Source organism: Neomonachus schauinslandi, chromosome 1 (genome assembly GCF_002201575.2).
Source record: "Neomonachus schauinslandi chromosome 1, ASM220157v2, whole genome shotgun sequence".
NCBI classification, from domain to species: Eukaryota; Metazoa; Chordata; class Mammalia; order Carnivora; family Phocidae; genus Neomonachus; species Neomonachus schauinslandi.
This window is the reverse complement of record NC_058403.1, coordinates 165,909,427-165,931,123: the sequence shown is the minus strand read 5'-3', so window position 1 is coordinate 165,931,123 and position 21,697 is coordinate 165,909,427. Positions and strand designations below refer to the sequence as shown.

General features: G+C 38.4%; 1 protein-coding gene and 1 pseudogene across 1 annotated transcript in view; both read left to right on the top strand.

Moving 5' to 3' along the window:
- GRM7 (glutamate metabotropic receptor 7) overlaps positions 1 to 21,697 on the top strand; it is an 886,221-nt gene that overhangs the window by 622,576 nt on the left and 241,948 nt on the right. Inside the window, 2 exon segments of the mRNA XM_021694901.1 lie at positions 4,162 to 4,362; positions 21,042 to 21,181. Of these exon segments, the coding sequence (XP_021550576.1) occupies positions 4,162 to 4,362; positions 21,042 to 21,181 (341 nt within the window).
- On the top strand, positions 18,389 to 18,737 carry LOC110584757 (annotated as a pseudogene).

Sequence of the window (21,697 nt, the reverse complement as noted above, 5' to 3'; positions counted from 1 at the left end):
TTTTAAAAAAGTCCAAAACTGAAAAAAATTCATATCTACAAAATTTTATTTGGAAAATATGTAAAGAAAGAAAATGAAAAATGACCAACTGGGAATAAGATTTGCAACTTAATCTCAAAGAGTTAATATTTCTAATTAATAAATAGCTTTTAAAAATAGACAAGGAAATGACCAAGTTTTTATAAAAATTGGTTGCATTATGAACAGTTTACAGAAAAATAAATACAGGGCGCCTGGGTGGCTCAGTTGGTTAAGTGACTGCCTTCGGCTCAGGTCATGATCCTGGAGTCCCGGGATCGAGTCCCACATCGGGCTCCTTGCTCAGCGAGGAGGCTGCTTCTCCCTCTGACCCTCCCTCCTCTCATGTGCTCTCTGGCTCTCTCATTCTCTCTGTCTCAAATAAATAAATAAAATCTTTAAAAAAAAAAAGAAAAGAAAAAGAAATACAATGGGTCTCAATCATATGCTCAAATGTTCAACCTCCCCTATACTCAGAAAAAAGCAAATGAAAATACACTATATAGGTGTTTCACACATATCTATGTGATTGACAAAATCAGGTTCCACAATATACTTTGTTGAGGTCCTTAGGGAAATGAACACTTTCACCCTTTGTTGGTAGGAGAGCAAATTAGTACAGTCTCACTGTAGAGGAGAATGTGTCAATATTTAGGAAAAAATGCATATAAATTTACCCTTTAACAAAGCAATCCCTAATCTCAGAATCTACCACCAAAATAGGCAAAAAATTGAAAAACAATTTTCAAAAGGCTATTCATATACTTCTTAGACTGTTAGACAAGATATTTTAAGAATATCTATATTATGGAATAAAGCAAATGAATCATCCTAATGGTATCATTAAGAACAAGGATTTTCCTCATAAAAGGAGGTAGAAGTGTAAGTGTGCTGAGATTAATAAAAAAATTGTAGTCCTGAATTTCAATTGGAAGTAGCAGTATGAATTTTTAATGAATTTTATCTTACTCAAAAAACAAAAATCCTGTACACACACTGAAAAGACCTAGATCCAATGACAGGCAGTAAGCATGAGGTTGGTTGATATTTAAATTATTTATATAATAAATATTTAAATTACATATATATACACACACACACGTATACACACACACACACACACACACACAAAGAAGTGTCTGCCCTATGAGATACTAATGTGTAGTCTGAAAAGGAAAAATACAAATTCAAGCAAATTTGGGAAATTGTGAAATTTCTTCTTATAGATTATAATTTTTCTCATAACATTAAATGCTTTGGAAAAGTCTGTCAGTAAAGAAATCTAAAAATATATAATGCAGTGTCTATCAGGAACCTTTTATTTTGCAGGGGAAAGGTTTGGGTTTGTAGAATTCCTCTTGTTTGTTCACTATAGAAATGTGCCATAGAAAACAATTTGGGAAATATTGCTGTGAAAGTGAAATGCAATCTGTGGATAATTATTCTTCATAAAGGATCAAGAGGTCTAGAGAGAGTTCTTGGTATCATGTGCTTAATGAATGCATAATTTAATACAAGTATTGTCTAGAATCTACTAACTACTAAATGCTGTGTTTGCTGTTGGGGATATAAGGGGAAAAAAAGAAAAGAAAAAATTCTGGGAAACTGGTAGAACATTAAAATATAGTGCTACTATTAATTTTATAATAAAGATTTGAAATTTTTCATGAAAATCCTTAAATGTGATTGAGGGACTAAGTGTAGGCAACCATTGCATTGCACCAGGGAGAGAGAATTAAGTTGTGATGAGTGACAGCAGGAGGCAGGATGTTTCCAGCAAAGTCAAGAGCATGAGCAAATATAACTTAACATTAGAGTTGATGGTGTTTTCAGGAAAAAAAAAAAAAAAAAGCACTGTATCTGTCTGGAACAACAACAATAACAAAATTATAGGGAAAGGTTTGTGTAGGGTCAATGTAGTAAGGAGAATGTGGGCTTTGGGTTTGGACAAATCTGAGCTGTCATAATCACTCTACTTGTTTTTTTGTTGTTTTGTTTTTTGGGTTTTTTTTTTTTTTGGAAATGTGCCATTTATTTTATTTTTAATTTTTTTTATTATGTTAATCACCATACATTACATCATTAGTTTTTGATGTCATGTTCCATGAATCATTGTTTGTGCATAACACCCAGTGCTCCATGCAGAATGTGCCCTCTTTAATACCCATCACCAGACTAACCCATCCTTCCACCCCCCTACCCTCTAGAACCCTCAGTTTGTTTTTCAGAGTCCATTGTCTCTCATGATTCGTCTCCCCCTCCGATTTCCCCACCTTCATTCTTCCCCTCCTGCTATCTTCTTCTTTTTTTTTCTTAACATATATTGCATTATTTGTTTCAGAGGTACAGATCTGTGATTCAACAGTCTTGCACAATTCACAGCGCTCATCATAGCACATACCCTCCCCAGTGTCTATCACCCAGCCACCCCATTCCTCCCATCCCACCCCCCACTCCAGCAACCCTCAGTTGGTTTCCTGAGCTTAAGAATTCCTCATATCAGTGAGGTCATATGATACATATCTTTCTCTGTTTGACTTATTTCACTCAGCATAACACCCTCCAGTTCCATCCATGTCATTGCAAATGGCAAGATCTCATTCCTTTTGATGGCTGCATAATATTCCATTGTATATATATACCACCTCTTCTTTATCCATTCATCTGTCGATGGACATCTTGGCTCTTTCCACAGTTTGGCTATTGTGGACATTGCTGCTATAAACATCGGGGTGCACGTACCCCTTCAGATCCCTACATTTGTATCTTTGGGATAAATACCCAGTAGTGCAATTGCTGGGTCGTATGCTAGCTCTATTTTCAACTTTTTGAGGAACGTCCATACTGTTTTCCAGAGTGGCTTCACCAGCTTGCATTCCCACCAACAGTGTAGGAGGGTTCCCCTTTCTCTGCATGCCTGCCAACATGTGTCATTTCCTGACTTGTTAATTTTAGCCATTCTGACTGGTGTGAGGTGGTATCTCATTGAGGTTTTGATTTGGATTTCCCTGATGTCGAGCGATGTTGAGCACTTTTTCATGTGATTGTTGGCCATTTGGATGTCTTCTTTGGAAAAATGTCTGTTCATGTCTTCTACCCATTTCTTGATTGGATTCTTTGTTCTTGGGATAATCACTCTACTTGTAAGTGGTCTTGGGAAGTAAATTAATCTCTATTAAGGCTGACCTTTCCTATCTGTATAGTGAGGATAAATAATATTTAACTCACAAAGTAAAAATGAAATAAAAATAAAGTATACAAAGTTTCTAACACAGTGAAGGGCATTTAATATCAGTTATTATTATTATTAGGCAGATTGGGGCAAAGTGATGAGCATCCTCATTTGTCAGGGGAAAGAATTTGAATTTTATTTTGTGGGCAATGAAGAACCATGGAAGAATTCTGAGCATGAGTGTGAGGTGATAAGCTCTGTTATTTGGAAAGGTGAATATGGAGGAATGAATAGATGAAGGAAGGCATCTAGCATTGCATCCCGATGAAAGATGAGAAGGGCATAACGGGGCATTGATGGTGTGGCTACAACTCAGTGTTACAGAGCTAGAATTGATAGAACTTAGCTCCTCATTAGATAAATGTGAGGATGGGCAGTAAAGGAAGGAATAAAAAATGACACAGTTTCTAGCCTGAGCACCTGAGTTGCCAGTAATACCAACCTTTGAACCAGACAAGAGATGGAGTAAATATATAGAAGTATATTGAAATTCAGGTGTCGAATTCAGTTTGTTTTCTATCATTTTCCTTTTGATCCAACACCTCTCTAGAGTGAGTGAACTTTGAAGATTTGAATATTGAAATCCAGTCTCTAATCCCAGCAATCTCTTTATTCTATGGGACTGCTATATTTGAGCAGTATGTTGGCTTATTACAAAAGCTGTCATTGTGATCTTTTGGAGTGTGCTTCTATAGTTTGTCTAATATATGAGAAAGGTTAGTGCTACCAAGTCAAAATACCAAACACTATCAAAACAACTTAATATGGTAGCCAAATGTGGATATGTAGTTTGCACGATTGTATTCCCCAAAACATTGTTTGCTTTAAGCATAGTTGAAAGTAAATGTAAATATACACGTTTTACTCAACACCAATCTTTGTGTGTGCGTGTTTATTGTTTTCATGTGCAGGACAGGAGAGAATTGGAAAAGATTCCAACTATGAACAGGAAGGTAAAGTTCAGTTTGTGATTGATGCAGTCTATGCGATGGCTCATGCCCTCCATCATATGAACAAAGATCTCTGTGCTGACTACCGAGGCGTCTGTCCAGAGATGGAGCAAGCTGGGGGCAAGAAGTTGTTGAAGTATATCCGCAACGTTAATTTTAATGGTGAGTCTCCAAGTATCTATGATTACACACATTCCTGTTAGAAATTGTTTACCTAGAAGGGGTAGTTACAGATGGGTGGAAAAAATGGGCAAAGAGGGTAGGAGGCATAAAGGAGAAATACCACTTCTCTGATAATATCTTTGATATAGTATTGACTCTTACAACATTTGAACACTTCAGGTATCAAAAACTAAACAGTTAAAATAAACCTGAATGTGGGTTGCATTAGTCAGAGTTTTCCAGAGAGATAGAACCCATAGGATATATATGGATATTTAGAAGAGATTAATTTACAGGAATTGGCTCAGACAGTTATGGAGAGAGGGAAGTCCCACTACTTTCAGTCTGCAAGCTGGAGAACCAGGGAAGTTGGTATTGTAATTCAGTCCCAGTGTAAACACCTAAGAATTGGAGGGCTTGTGGTGTAAGTCCTGATCTGAGTCCAAAAGCCTGACAATTGGGAGTACCAGTATCTGAGGGCAGGAGAAGGCACCTATTTCAGCTCAAGTAGAGACAGTGAATTGGCCCTTCCTCTGCCTTTCCACTCTACTCAAGCCCTTCAGAGACTGAATGATGCCCCCCAACCTTGGGGAGGGCCACCTGCTTTATTCAGTTTACCAATTAGAATACTAATCTTTTTCAGGTACACCCTCACAGACACACCCAGAAATAATATTTTACTGGCTATCTTGGCATCTCTAGTCAAGGCAACACAGAAAATTAACCATCACATAGGTATAACACAAAATTCAATATAGACAGTAATAAATAAATTTAACTGTATTACAAATGATCAATGTAACCATGCTGAGTGGTTTGAGGAATAAAAAACGAGCACAAGTAGTTTTAGAAGACAATTTGACTATATGCTACATAAGACTAAAGACAAAAATAACTGTACACAATTACTGTACAATAGCTAATAAACTTTTGTGGGTTCACAATTATGAAAATAATTTATGTATGTAGGAGGACTCAGAGAATAATGAAGTATATTGTGGATAATGAGAGACAGGTTTCTTACTGTCAGAGAAAGAAGTTACTCATAAGAATGAGAGAAAACTAGAAGGAACCTTGTGTTGTGTTTGGATAGGCGATACCTGCATGAACTCATAACTTTGCTTTTTTTTCCCAAGAGTTATTTATTTTGAGAGAGAGAGTGCTTGAGCAAGGTGGGGGGCGATGGGGGGATGCACGGGGCAGAGGGAGAGAATCCTCAAGTAGACTCCCTGCTAAGCATGGAACCCAACATGGGACTCCATCCCAGGAACCTGAGAACATGACCTGAGCTGAAATCAAGTCAGATGCTCAACTGACTGAGCCACCCAGGTGCACCAGAACTCATAGCTTTTAATATGCATGCAGATAAATAGATACAGAAATAGATGTGTATATGTTATATATGTATACATACCTGTGTTGCCTAGTTCTGGCCACTGAGAGGGCTAGGAGCAATGACACCCTGGTAGAAAAGATGACACCTAGCACCCACATCTTACTTATATATACATTCTCCAGAAAAAAAAGGGGGGGGGGCTCTCTAGAATAACTGTAGATTCAAGGGCCAGGGCAGCAAAAATACAAGATGAGTTTGAAGCATCATGTTGTGTCAGAAAGTAAGAGTGCTCAAAAGCTAATGGGGTCATGTTGAAAGAGCCCAGGAGGCAGCTTGAAGGAGACCACACTTGCCAATTTGAGGGCAATAATGAATTAAACTTACAGAATGAAACAAACGTCAATGAGTCCATACTGATATAAATAAATAATTGAATTGAATGCATAAATGCAGAAGAAGAAGTATAATGTAATGACAGATGGCAGTACAAAATCACCATTTTGCAAGGACCCTCTAATAGTTGTTCCAGGCAGTAATCATTAGTGGATACTAAAATTATTGGGATAAAGTATGATCAGAAACAAGGCATCTGCACGGTCTCAAAATACCTTCCATCAAGAAATATTAATAACAAAGGGGAAAAGAATAGCTTGAGAGTGGAGAAACCTGGAAGACAGCACCTTAACCAAATAATCAAGGTTAACGTTACCTTTGATACCTTATGAAGGTTACAACATCACTTCTGAGGTCTTATTGCCAAAAATATGTAACCTCAGTCTAAAAACAAGGAGGCATCAGACAAATCCAAATTGAAGGATGTTTTCCAGAATAACTGACTGGTACTCTTTGAAACTTTCCAAGTCATGACAAAGACAGAGGAGAAATTATTACAGACTGGAAGAAACTAAGGGGACTTTACTGTTAATGTAATGTGGGAACACTGATTGATTCTATACCAAAGAACATTAATGAGACAATGAAAAAATTTTTAATTATCATTTTATTTTATTCTTTTCATCATGATAGTATACTCTTTAATTCCCATCACCTATTTAACCCATCCCTCCATCACCTCCCTTCTGGTAACCATTACTTGGTTCTATTTCTTGGTTGGGGTCTCTGTTTTTCTTCCTTTGCTCATTTGTTTTGTTTCTTAAATTCCACATGAGTGAAATTATATGGTATTTGTTTCTCTGACTGACTTATTTCACTTAGCCTTATACTCTCTAGATCCATCCATGTCATCGCAAATGGCAAGATTTCATTCTTCTTTATGGCTGAAAAATATTCTATTATATATACATACCACATCTTTTTTATCCATTTATCAATGAACATGTGGGCTACTTCCATAATTTGGCTATTGTAAATAATACTGCTATAGGGCGCCTTGGTGGCTCAGTTGGTTAAGCGTTTGCCTTCGGCTCAGGTCATAATCCCAGAGTCCCAGGATTGAGTCCTGAATCGGGCTCCCTGCTCGGCAGGGAATCTGCTTCTCCCTCTGCCCCTCACCCCACTCGTGTGCTCTCTCTCTCTCTCTCTCTCTCTCAGATAAATAAATTAAAATAAAATAAATAATGCTGCTATAAACATAGGAGTGCATGTATCTCTTTGAATTAGTGTTTTTGTATTTTGGGGATAAATACCCAATATTGAGATTACTGGATCATTGGGTAGTTCTATATTTAATTGTTTGAGGAACCTCCATACTGTTTTACACAATGGCTGCACCAGTTTGCATTCCTACCAACAGTGCAAGAGGGTTCCCTTGTTTTTACATCTTCACCAACACTTATTGTTTCTTGAGTTTTTTATTTTAGCCATCCTGACAGGTGTGAGAAATTTTGATTTGCATTTCCCTGATGATGAGTGATGTTGAGCATGTGTCCGTTTGGCCATCTGTATGTCTTCTTTGGAGAAATGTCTGTTCGTGTCTTCTGCCCACTTTTTAATTGGAATATTTTTAGGGTCTGGAGTTTTATCAGTTCTTTATATATTTTGGATACTAATCCTTTATCGGATGTGTCATTTGCAAATATCTTCTCCCATTCCATAGGTTGCCTTTTAGTTTTGTTGATTGTGAGAATTTTTTAAATTGCATATGTTTCAAATAGTATTCTACCAATGTTAATTTCCTGAATTAGATTATTATATTATGGTTTAAAAAATCATCTTCTCTTCTTGTAAATAATAATCCATTTAAACCCACAATACTGCATTAGTCATTCAGAAGTTACCTTGCAGCTGGACGAAGGGGAACCATATCCAATTTTGGAACTAATAGTTTCTTAGTTAAGATGGAGACAAAAATGATTATATATAAAATCAGAAAAACAGCTTAGCTAAAAATAATCTTTTGTTATAGTTTTTTCCCAATTCTACAGAATCTCCTAAAATATATAATTAAATTCCCCAGAACTAAATGCATATAAACTTCATTATTTATCAAACAGTGCTGTTTATCATATGTGTTATGGTCAGTTTGTGGCTTTGCATTCTGGTCTGTGGATATGCATGGCCATTCTTACTCTAGTAACAAAAAAGTTGATTTTGAAAATGTCCTTGGTGACCTTGCCCTGGCTCTTCTTCCAGGTAATGTCTGTAGACTCATTTGGCCAAGATGGTCTTTCCCACTGATGAGCCAGAGTTGGTGAGCTTCTGAGATGGACACAGAGCTCATGATTACTGTGTGCCAGAACCTGTGCTAAGACTTCACTTGTGTTGGCTGGCTTAATATTCAAAACACCAAATTGTTTAGATTCTCTTATTTTCCTTAATTTTTTTATAGATAAGAAAAGTGATTCATAGAGAAATTAAGAACTATAATGTTAAGGGGCACCTGGGTGGCTCAGTCAGTTGGGCGTCTGCCTTCGGCTCAGGTCATGATCCCAGGGTCCTGGGATCGAGCCCCGCGTCGGGCTCCCTGCTCTGCGGGAAGCCTGCTTCTCCCTCTCCCACTCCCCCCTGCTTGTGTTCCCTCTCTCGCTGTGTCTCTCTCTGTCAAATAAATAGATAAAATCTTAAAAAAAAAAAAAAGAACTATAATGTTAAAAGACACATGGATAGTGATAATGCTACATACTTGGTACCTAGGTTCCTAACTCCACAGCCTGCTCCCTTGACTACTATTTAAGTGTCTGAGAAGAAGGGTTTACTGCATCATTCCTGCTGACAGAATGGAGACTTTTTTTTTTTTTGCATGTTTTAGGGAGGATTTTGATTTTTTTTTTGTCTCAATAATTATGTTCTTATGTTACTTTAGTTTGAACTTTTTTGTATCCCTAGGAGTTTTGTTCCAGACCAGTATAGTACAATTTAATAATTCTGAAATTTACATTTACCAAAGCATCAATTTAGGAAATAAGAAAATACCCAAAAAGTATTGTTACAGGTTCACCAAGTACTTAACCTCCTTTTATGCACCAAGAGAAAAGGTGGCTAATTTTGTCTTCATCACTTACAGCCATTTTTTCCTGCATCCCAAATGAATGCAATGATCTGAGCCTAAATTTGATTTAGTCATCTCTGTGTTGGCCCATCCAACTCGATGTCACTACTTGCAGATGTAAATTTAACAAATTTGTTATCTCACATACCTAATCTTAGAGAATTGCTGTATCATGAAGTAGTTAACCTGAAGTGTGTCCAGAGAACGAATTGGATTGGGGTATGTTTTGTAAGGAAGACACATCTCATGTGTTCTTGAAAAATGAAGTTAGCTTTCCTTCATTGAGAGTTAAGATCTGGGTTCCCTCCCCTTGAATCTGAATGAGCCTGTGACTAATGCAGAAGTGACACTATGTGACTTCTAAGGCATAAAACTAACGGGGCCGCTGCCTGGTACTCTTGGAACATTAGTATTATGGAAACAGCTACCATGTTGGGAGGAAGCCAAGAACTCAAACAGGCCATTTGAGGGTATTCTAGCCATAGCCCCAGCTGAGAGCCCAGCTGACAGCCAGCATCAATTATCAGGCATGTGAGCTTCAAGCTGCCCCCACTGACATGAGGACCGGAGGGGTGATGTCCCTGCCGAGCCCAGCTCAAATTTCAAAATACAGGTCGTCATTATTTAGAGCACTAATTTTTAGGGTGGTTTGTTGAGTAGCAATAAATGATTAAACACAAATCAATGCTGCATTTTTGGAATCTGTGTATGGGGTGGTAAAGAGAGAAATGAGAGAAAAATACTTCTAAATACCTTGATGCAAAGGACTCTTTCATCATCTGGGCAATCTAGATCCCAAATTCTTCTCTGTTCTGGAAGAAAGGAATTTCATTCAGATACTCTAATTCAGTAGAGGAGATTAAAGACAAATACCTTCTGTCATCTGGTTTCCTCTCAGTATCCCAGTTTGGCAAGTGGCCCTGTTTCCTTCACCATTGTATACTTGTGTTCTGGCCCTGATACCTGTGGACATTTCTACAGGTGATCACTTCTCTTTTGATAACTTCTTTCTGTTCTCTGGACTTCTTTGATTTTTTTTTTTTAATATAGTCTTCAAGTCTTCATTGAACATAATCCCCTTTATTCTCTTTCAAGAAGTTCAGGGATACTGTTAAATAGGAGCTATGGCAGAAAAAAACCTGGAAATAATAAGCCAGTTGCATTATAGAATCCATCAAAAAGGTCAAAGCCACACAATATGCTATTACAAGTCATCACTTAGATAAAGTATTCGGCTCTTCTGCCTTAATTTTTTTTTAAAGCGTGAACTTTAATGAGAATGGAAAGGGCGTGACAAGAATCATTTCTCCTAACAAAGATTGTAAGAGGAGAGAAAGATTAGGCAGTGTGTCCTATTTTGATGAATATTTAGCTGGTGAGCTAGAGATCCTTTGGAGCCCCAGGCCTCCAATATTCTTGCTCTCTCTTCTCAAAGACTATGAAAAGCTCAAGTCATATTATTTAATGAATAGAAGCCATAGAATTACAGCAAAGCACAACATGAATCCTACTATCCAATGTGAAAGAAAAGAAAGGTGAGCATATGAATATTAATAACTTCCTGCAAAATGATAGGATTCTCATTTCTTGCTAATAACATGTGGAATCCAGATTTCGTTTCTTCTCCTTATACTTAGAAGGCTCAATGAAAGCAGAAAGCCAGTATTAAAAAGCTGTTTTTGTTACTGATGTTGTATGTGTGTGTGTGTGTTTTTTTTTTTTCTCCCCTCCCTCTCTACTGGAAAAGCTTGTGTTGATGAGCATATGGAGAGGGCTTAAGAGCTTTCTATTGTGATAAAATTGGGTGCCTTTGTGGAGCTCTGAGGATAGTGTTCAGATAAGACATAGGAGGAACAAATTGAAATACTGCCCTTGGCCACACATGGATGCACCCACTGACTCAAGTTGCTGGGACCAGAGCAGTGTTGTTCATAGCTCAGTGCCCATCTTCAGAATGGCCTCTAATCTGCTTGTTAGGAAATAAAGTTTACACTGAAGGAGAAATTCAAATAGGATACCAGTCATGAGAGACAACTTTGGCACACTAAAAGACAGTCTGAATACCTGAAGGCAGGTGTTCTGGTCTTGAGATACCAGCAAATAAAACAATGATAAAAATGAAAGTCTTTCCTTTCTCCCTCCTGGCCATCTTGGCGTCTACTCTTTTTCTTTTTTTTTTTATTATGTTAATCACCATACATTACATCATTAGTTTTTGATGTAGTGTTACATGATTCATTGTTTATGTATAACACCCAGTGCTCCATGCAGTGCCTTCTTTAATACCCATCACCAGGCTAACCCATCCCCCCAACCCCCCCCACTAGAACCCTTAGTTTGTTTCTCAGACTCCATAGTCTCTCATGGTTCATCTCCCCCTCCAATTTCCCCCCCTTCATTCTTCCCCTCCTGCTATCTTCTTCATCTTTTTTTTTTTTTTAACATGTATTATTTGTTTCGAAGGTACAGGTCTGTGATTCAACAATCTTACACAATTCACAGCACTCACCATAGCACATACCCTCCCCAATGTCTATCACCCAGCCACCCCATCCCTCCCACCCCCCACCACTCCAGCAACCCTTAGTTTGTTTCCTGAGATTAAGAATTCCTCATATCAGTGAGGTCATATGATACATGTCTTTCTCTGATTGCCTTATTTCGCTCAGCATAATACGCTCCAGTTCCATCCATGTCATTGGCAAATGGCAAGATTTCATTCCCTTTGATGGCTGCATAATATTCCATTGTATATATATACACCACATCTTCTTTATCCATTCATCTGTTGATGGACATCTTGGCTCTTTCCACAGTTTGGCTGTTGTGGACATTGCTGCTATAAACATCGGGGTGCACGTATCCCTTTGGATCCCTACATTTGTATCTTTGGGGTAAATACCCAGTAGTGCAATTGTAGGGTCATATGCTAGCTCTATTTTGAACTTTTTGAGGAACGTCCATACAGTTTTCCAGAGTGGCTGCACCAGCTTGCATTCCCACCAACAGTGTAGGAGGGTGCCCCTTTCTCTGCATGCCTGCCAACATGTGTCGTTTCCTGACTTGTTAATTTTAGCCATTCTGACTGGTGTGAGGTGGTATCTCATTGAGGTTTTGATTTAGATTTCCCTGATGCCGAGCGATGTTGAACACTTTTTCATGTGTCTGTTGGCCATTTGGACATCTTTTTTGCAGAAATGTCTGTTCATGTCTTCTGCCCATTTCTTGATTGGATCATTTGTTCTTTGGGTGTTGAGTTTGATAAGTGCTTTATAGATTTTGGATACTAGCCCTTTATCTGATATGTCATTTGCAAATATTTTCTCCCATTCTCTAAGTAGTCTTTTGGTTTTGTTGACTGTTTCCTTTGCTGTGCAAAAGCTTCTTATCTTGATGAAGTCCCAATAGTTCATTTTTGCCCTTGCTTCACTTGCCTTTGGTGATATTTCTAGGAAGAAGTTGCTGAGGCTGAGGTTGAAGAGGTTGGTGCCTGTGTTCTCCTTTAGGATTTTGATGGACTCCTGTCTTACATTTAGGTCTTTCAACCATTTGAGTCTATTTCTGTGTGTGGTGTAAGGAAACGGTCCAGTTTCATTCTTCTGCATGTGGCTGTCCAATTTTCCCAGCACCATTTGTTGAAGAGACTTTTTTCCATGGGACATTCTTTCCTGCTTTGTCGAAGATTAGTTGACCATAGAGTTGAGGGTCCATTTCTGGGCTGTCTATTCTGTTGAATTGATCTATGTGTCTGTTTTTGTGCCAGTACCATACTGTCTTGATGATGACAGCTTTGTAATAGAGCTGGAAGTCCGGAATTGTGATGCTGCCAGCTTTGCTTTTCTTTTTCAACATTCCTCTGGCTATTCGGGGTCTTTTCTTGTTCCATACAAATTTTAGGATTATTTGTTCCATTTCTTTGAAAAAAGTGGATGGTATTTTGATAGGGATTGCATTGAATGTGTAGATTGCTCTAGGTAGCATTGACATCTTCACAATATTTGTTCTTCCAATCCATGAGCATGGAACGTTTTCCCATTTCTTTGTGTCTTCCTCAATTTCTTTCATGAGTATTTTATAGTTTTCTGAGTACAGATCCTTTGCCTCTTTGGTTAGATTTATTCCTAGGTATCTCATGGTTTTGGGTGCAGTTGTAAATGGGATCGACTCCTTAATTTCTCTTTCTTCTGTCTTGTTGTTGGTGTATAGGAATGCCACTGAGTTCTGTGCATTGATTTTATATCCTGCCACTTGACTGAATTCCTGTATGAGTTCTAGCAGTTTTGGGGTGGAGTCTTTTGGGTTTTCAACATAAAGTATCATATGATCTGCAAAGAGTGAGAGTTTGACTTCTTCTTTGCCAATTTGGATGCCTTTGATTTCTTTTTGTCGTCTGATTGCTGTGGCTAGGACATCTAATACTATGTTGAATAGCAGTGGTGATAGTGGACATCCCTGCGGTGTTCCTGACCTTAGGGGGAAAGCTCTCAGTTTTTCCCCATTGAGAAGGATATTCGCTGTGGGTTTTTCATAGATGGCTTTTATGATATTGAGGTATGTACCCTCGATCCCTATACTCTGAAGAGTTTGGATCAAGAAAGGATGCTGTACTTTGTCAAATGCTTTTTCTGCATCTATTGAGAGGATCATATGTTTCTTGTTCTTTCTTTTATTCATGTATTGTATCACATTGATTGATTTGCAGATGTTGAACCAAACTTGCAACTGAGGGATAAATCCCACTTGGTTGTGGTGAATAATCATTTTAATGTACTTTTGGATCCTATTGGCTAGTATTTTGGTGAGAATTTTTGCATCCATGTTCATCAAGGATATTGGTCTGTAATTCTCCTTTTTGATGGGATCTTTGTCTGGTTTTGGGATCAAGGTAATGGTGGCCTCATAAAATGAGTTTGGAAGTTTTCTTTCCATTTCTATTTTTTGGAACAGTTTCAGAAGAATAGGTATTCATTCTTCTTTAAATGTTTGGTAGAATTCCCCTGGGATGCCATCTGGCCCTGGGCCTTTTTTTTGGGAGACTTTTGATGACTGCTTCAATTTCCTTAGTGGTTATAGGTCTGTTCAGGTTTTCTATTTTTTCCTGGTTCAGTTTTGGTAGTTGGTACATCTCTAGGAATGCATCCATTTCTTCCAGGTTATCTAATTTGCTGGCATAGAGTTGCTCATAATATGTTCTTATAATTGTTTGTATTTCTTTGGTGTTGGTTGTGATCTCTCCTCTTTCATTCATGATTTTGTTGATTTGGGTCATTTTTCTTTTTGATAAGTCTGGCCAGGGGTTTATCAATCTTGTTAATTCTTTCAAAGAACCAGCTCCTAATTTCGTTGATCTGTTCTACTGTTCTTTTGGTTTTTATTTCATTGATTTCTGCTCTGATCTTTATTATTTCTCTTCTCCTGCTGGGTTTAGGCTTTATTTGCTGTTCTTTCTCCAGCTCCTTTAGGTGTAGAGTTAGGTTGTATAGTTGAGACCTTTCTTGTTTCTTGAGAAAGGCTTGTATTGCTATATACTTTTCTCTTAGGACTGCCTTTGCTGCATCCCAAAGATTTTGAACAGTTGTGTTTTCATTTTCATTGGTTTCCATGAATTTTTTTCATTCGTCTTTAATTTCCTGGTTGACCCATTCATTCTTCAGTAGGATGCTCTTTAGCCTCCATGCATTTGAGTTCTTTCCGACTTTCCTCTTGTGATTGAGTTCTAGTTTCAAAGCATTGTGGTCTGAAAATAGGCAGGGAATGATCCCAATCTTTTGGTACTGGTTGAGACCTGATTTGTGACCTAGGATGTGATTGATTCTGGAGAATGTTCAATGGGCACTAGAGAAGAATGTGTATTCCATTGCTTTGGGATGGAATGTTCTGAATATGTCTGTGAAGTCCATTTGGTCCAGTGTGTCATTTAAAGTCTTTATTTCCTTGTTGATCTTTTGCTTAGATGATCTGTCCATTTCAGTGAGGGGGGTGTTAAAGTCCCCCACTATTATTGTATCGTTGTCGATGTGTTTCTTTGCTTTTGTTATTAATTGCCTTATATAATTGGCTGCTCCCATGTTAGGGGCCTAGATATTTACAATTGTTAGATCTTCTTGTTCAATAGACCCTTTGAGTAGGATATAGTGTCCTTCCTCATCTCTTACTACAGTCTTTAGTTTAAAATCTAATTTGTCTGATATAAGGATTGCCACCCCAGCTTTCTTTTGATGTCCATTAGCATTGGTAAATGGTTTTCCACCCCCTCACTTTCAATCTGGGGCTGTCTTTGGGTCTAAAACAAGTCTCTTTCAGACAGCATATCAATGGGTCTTATATTTTAATCCAATCTGATAGCCTGTGTCTTTTGATTGGGGCATTGAGCCCATTTGCATTCAGGGTAACTATTGAAAGATAGGAATTTAGTGCCATTGTATTGCCTGTAAGGTGACTGTTACTGTATATTGTCTGTGTTCCTTTCTGGTCTATGTTGCTTTTAGGGTCTCTCTTTGCTTAGAGGACCCCTTTCAAGATTTCTTGTAGGGCTGGTTTCGTGTTTGCAAATTCCTTTAGTTTTTGTTTGTCCTGGAAGCTTTTTATCTCTCCTTCAATTTTCAAGGACAGCCTAGCTGGATAGAGTATTCTTGGCTGCATATTTTTCTCATTTAGTGCTCTGAATATATCCTGCCAGTCCTTTCTGGCCTGCCAGGTCTCTATGGATAAGTCTGTTGCCAATCAAATGTTTCTACCATTGTAGGTTACATATCTCTTCTCCCAAGCTGCTTTCAGGATTTTCTCTTTGTCTCTGATACTCGCAAGTTTTACTATTAGATATCGGGGTGTTGACCTATTTTTATTGATTTTGAGAGGGGTTCTCTGTGCCTCCTGGATTTTGATGCCTGTTTCCCTCCCCAAATTAGGGAAGTTCTCTGCTATAATTTGTTCCATATCCCTTCTGCCCCTCTCTCTCTCTTTCTTCTTTTTCTGGGATCCCAATTATTCTAATATTGTTTTGTGTTATGGTATCACTTATGTCTCGAATTCTGCCCTCGTGATCCAGTAGTTGTTTATGTCTCTTTTTCTCAGCTTCTTTATTTTCCATCATTTGGTCTTCTATATGACTAATTCTCTCTTCTGCCTCATTTATCCTAGCAGTTAGACCCTCCATTTTTGATTGCACCTCATTAATAACCTTTTTGATTTCAACTTGGTTAGATTTTAGTTCTTTTATTTCTCCAGAAAGGGTTTCTCTAATATCTTCCATGCTTTTTTCAAGCCCAGCTAGTATCTTTAAAATCATCATTCTGAACTCTATTTCCAACATCTTACTAAAGTCCATATTGATTAGGTCCCTGGCATTCGGTACTGCCTCTTGTTTTTTGTTTTTTGTGTTTTTTTTTTTGAGGTGATTTTTTCCATCTTGTCATTTTGTCCAGAGGAGAATCAATGAATGAGAGAACAAAATGCTAACGGAGTAACAACGTCCCCAGAAAATATACAGTAAACAAATCAGAAGAGACCTGAAACCAGGCGAAAAGAAAGGGAAAGAATGACAAAAAGAAAAAGATAAAAACAAAGAAAGACAAAACAAAACAAATAACCAGAATATGATCAGATTTCATCAGGCTGGTTTATAGATCAGTGCCACACACTAGATTTTGGGTGTATTTTGGTTTGTTAGATGAAAGTACCTCCCAAAATTTTAAAGAAAGAAAAACTTATATATATACAAAAATAAGGGTTAATATGATGAAGGGATGGAATATGAATGTAAAGATGAAAATTATAAAAGATTTTTTAAAAGGAATTGATAAGATAAGAAGTTGGTTGAAAAAAGAAAGAGGATTTAAAAAAAAAAAAGAGAGAATGTGATCAGGCAGGAGACTAGAACAAAGCCATATACTAGAAGTTTAGGGTATATTTTGACATGTTAGAATAAAGTGTATGCCAACATTTTAAAGAGAGAACAACTTATATATATATACCAAAAATAAGGTTAACTACTATGAAGGGATAGAATATGACTCTAAAAATGAAAAATAAAAAAGATTTTTAAAAAAAGGGATTGGGAAGTTTTTGGTTGAAAAAGGGGAAAAGAAAAATTCAGGGAAAAAAAACGTTAAAAAAATACATTAACTTTGAAAGACTAAAGAATCATGGGGAACAAGCCATGGATTCTGTGTGTAGTATTCCCTAGCTTTGGAGTTTCGCCGTTCTCATTGATTGGTATACTTGGTCTTGGCCGGCTGTTCTTGCTGATCTTCTTGGGGAGGGGCCTGTTGCCGTGGTCCCCAAATGTCTTTGCTGGAGGTGGAATTGCCCTGCCCTTGCTGGGTCTGGGCTAAGTAATCTGCTCAGGTTTGTTCTCGAGAGCTTTTGTTCCCTCCAAGCTTTCCATACAGCTTTGGAGGACGAGAGTGAAAATGGCGGCCTCCCAATCTCCACCCCGGAGGAGCCGAGAACTCGGAGCCCCACTCCTCAGTGAGCCCCCAGAGAAAAGCAGTCAGTCACTCCCGTCTCCCTGGTCTCACCCAGCCTGTGACCCGAGTGTTTCTATGTCTGGTACCCGACCCCGTGTGGAGTCTCTAAACCCAGCAGATCCCTACAGCGCACTCCCACGCTGCTCCTCCCAGGGGAGGAAGTGGAGTCTCCCCGGATCTGCCCCTTGTTGGGTTGCTGGCAGAGGAGTAGTGGCCCGTCTGTGCTGCGGATCACGGTTTATGGCAACCCTGAGCTGAGAGCCCGCTCCTCTGCTCCATCTCTGCAGCCGGCTTCCCCACTCCGATACCTGGGAGCTCTGCCGCACTCAGGCACCCCCGGTCTTTCTGTGACCCCAAGGGTCCTGAGACCACACTGTCCCCGTGAGGGTTCCACCTCCCGCTTAGCCACTGGAGCGATATCCCTCAGCAGAACCAACTTCTTAAAGTTCGATTTTGTGCTCTGTGGCTCTATCACTTGTCGGTAGCGGCTGATGGAAGCTCCCCGCCCCGCCGTCTATCTTCCCAAATATTGCCTCAGATTCACTTCTCTGAACGTCCTACCTTCCAGAAAGTAGTCGCTTTTCTGTTCAGAGAGTTGCCGCTATTCTTTTCTTTGATCTCCTGTTGGGTTTGTAGGTGTTCAGAATGGTTTGATCCCTATCTAGCTGAATTCCTGGGACCAGATGAAATTTAGGTCTCCTACTCCTCCGCCATCTTTCTCCTCCCCCTTGGTGTCTAGTCTTGATGGGGCTGTCCCTCACCTAAGGGAGGAAGATGGTGGCCATGAAGGAGATGAAAAAGTCACTGGAGTTGATCAACCTAGGATCCAACTTGTTATGAAAAGTGGAAAGTGCATGCTAGAGTACAAGCAGACTCTGAAAACTATCAGATGTGGCAAAGCAAAGCTGGTCATCCTCACCAACAACTGTCCAGCTCTAAGGAAATCAGAAATAGAGTACTATGCCCTGTTGGCCAAAACTGGTGTCCATCGTCACTACAGTGGTAATAATATTGAGATGGGCACAGCATGTGGGAAATACTACAGAGAAGTCACATTGGCTATCGTTGATCCAGGTGATTTGATGTCATTAGAAGCATGCTGGGACAGACTGTTGAAAAGTAAATCACCCAAAATTTGTCTTTAATAAAACTGGCCAGGGCTTGTTTTAAAAACAAAAACAATAAAATCATTCCCATCTATTGAGCATTTGTTATGTAAAAGGCATGGAACTAAGCAGTTTATATACTTTATTACATTGAATCCACACTAACCCATTAGGGATAGTCAGAAGTTAAAGGAGAATGAATAACGTGGTAACAGTCACACGTAGAAGGTGGTTTCTGGAATTTAAACCCCTTCTTGGGGATTCCAAAGCCAGTTATTAAGTACTATTAAGTACTATAAATTTAGTGGCTTAAACAATATAAATTTATGATCTTATAGTTCTGTAGTTTGGGAGTCTGACACAGGTCTCACCAGCCTTTGTTAAGGTGAAGGCGGGTTTGGTTCCTTCTGTAGGCTCTGGAAAAGAATCTGTTTCCTTGATTTTTCTAGCTTGTGAGGGTCACTTGCCCTTCTGGGGTCATGAACCTTTCCTCACATCACTCTAACTTCTTGTTTTGACCATTACAGCTCCTTCCTCCTTTGATTCCTCTTCCCTTTTTCCTATAGGGATCATTATGATTGTACTGGGCTCACACAGATAATCCAAGATAGTCTTCTCCCATTTCGTGATCCCTAATCATATTTCCAAAAATCTCTCATTTTGTATGGTAACATTCACAGATTCTGGGGATTAGGACATGGAAATATTTGGGGAGCCATTACTGAACCTACTATAAGCTCCAGTTTTTTTTTTTTCATTTTCAATACCAAAGAATTATAAAATCCTATACTTGACAGTTGTAGGATAGTGTGGAGTTCTTTAGTTGTTCCTGAATCCTGCCTATATATTGAACTCCCTCTTCTACTAGAGGTAACTTTCAGCATAGGATTGCAATTCTGTATGTCTCTGATGACCTAAATGTTGTCACTCTGTCTGGATCCATTTTCTAACTCTTTTCTTGTGTTGAGTGATTATTCATGTGTGGCCACTCAGCATCACACCTGCTTCCTTAAGTATAGGTGTGCCTTTTATTTTTTTAACTGTTTTAAGCTTGTTTACTCTTTTCCAGTTAACATGACTCCCCACCAACCCCATCCATGTTATTAATGCAAATACCATGTCGGCCCAGCTTCTGCAGAAGCTAGTGACTTTGCTAACCAAATGCAGAACTTTGCAATCATTTGGGTCTTAAATTTATAATGAGAATTCTCAAATGGGCTTGATGCTCATTACCTGAATTTACTCCACCCCTCTCCAACAAAAAATAACAAAATGAATTTCTGTTCTTAGTGATTCTGTTTCAGCTTATAAATGATCTTTAACTTCCTTGTAAAAGACAGGAACTATATCATTGTTTCCTCTGAAAAATATCAATCCAGTATTAACTTAGAGAACAGATACCAGTTACATACCCTGAGGCCAGTGGTATTTATCCTATTTCCAAGGGATCATGAGAGAAACAGCACTCAGTTTGCCAACTTTTGATGAATCCTTTGTAACTCTTGCTGAAAGTAACCCAAACCCACATCTTTTGTTCTCTGTGTATGATTTGCCAGTTGTTCCACGTGGTTAATACTAAGGAGCTTTTCATTCACATCTAACTTTGAAAGGATACACATGGACACACATACACACTCTCTCTCTCGATGAATGTATCAGTCTTTTTAAGTTGACTTCAGTGTCTAATTCTGCCAAAATAATGGGTTTCATCTAAGACCCACATTTTAAAGAAGTAAGACCCACATAGCAGATTGAGAAAAAAATATTTATTAAATACTTTCCATGTACATTACTAAGCATTTTAGACTGGTTATCATATAAATTAGACATGACCAGCAACAAATATGTTTAAATGCAATCAATATCCAAGTACATATTTAAGTAAACTTTTTTCTTCATTTTTTAATCCTCTTAGATTTCCTTTTAAAAATGTATTATTTTGAAATGGTTCTTTACTAACCACAATTGATAATTAAGTGGAAACTAAAATAATAATACAACTTAAGATGGTCTCTGGGAAAAAATGCATTAAATTTTCTCCACAAGGGGGAAAGATTAGCATAAAATACTAAGAAATATTGAGAAACAGAACTGTTCAAAGGGGGAAGCAGGTCACCTTCCCACCTTCTCTAGTAAGCATCCACAGGCCATAGGGATGACCCACCCATAGGTTATCCATTGCCCATCTGGGGGGAGCCTATTAAACATGGGGTTATCTACTAGCTACCTTGCTCATCAGCAGGTCTCCAGACCATCACCGAAGGCATAAGAGGTAGAAGGAATCTCGATTATAAAATCTGGCATTTTCTTGTCTTCCTCAGGGAGTGCAGGCACCCCAGTAATGTTTAACAAAAATGGGGATGCACCTGGGCGTTATGACATCTTTCAGTACCAGACCACAAACACCACCAACCCTGGTTACCGTCTGATTGGACAGTGGACAGATGAACTTCAGCTCAATGTGAGTACTAATTGTTCCTTTCCCTTTGCTTATGTGATGAACAGACAGACTTTTAATATGCTCAATTAGGCAAGCGTTCTTGTTTTTATGTTTGTGTGGATATATATGTGGGCATGCATCCTGTTAAAATCATCTGCAGGGATTGATAATCCATAATAATATAAGAGTGATAGTGATGATGATTATGATGATAAAAATGTGCTTTGAATTTGTGCTGGGCATTATACTCAGCACTTATGTGAATGATCTCATTTAGCCTGAGGCTTGAAGTGCCCAACAGACAAGTTACCCGCTAATATTTTAAAAGATCCTTCTCTTGGTCAGCTTTTCTTTCTTCTTTCTTTTCTTCTTCATATGGTGATGTATTTTTTTCATTTAGAGCATTTTAGTGAGTCACTTTAGTTTTTACTGAGATTCTCTGAGTAATTGCAATGTTAACATCCATAATCTCTTCCTCTTCTTGTCAAACATGACCTTGAGTAAGCGGCCACTTCCTTGTGGAGGTTAGGTCAAAGT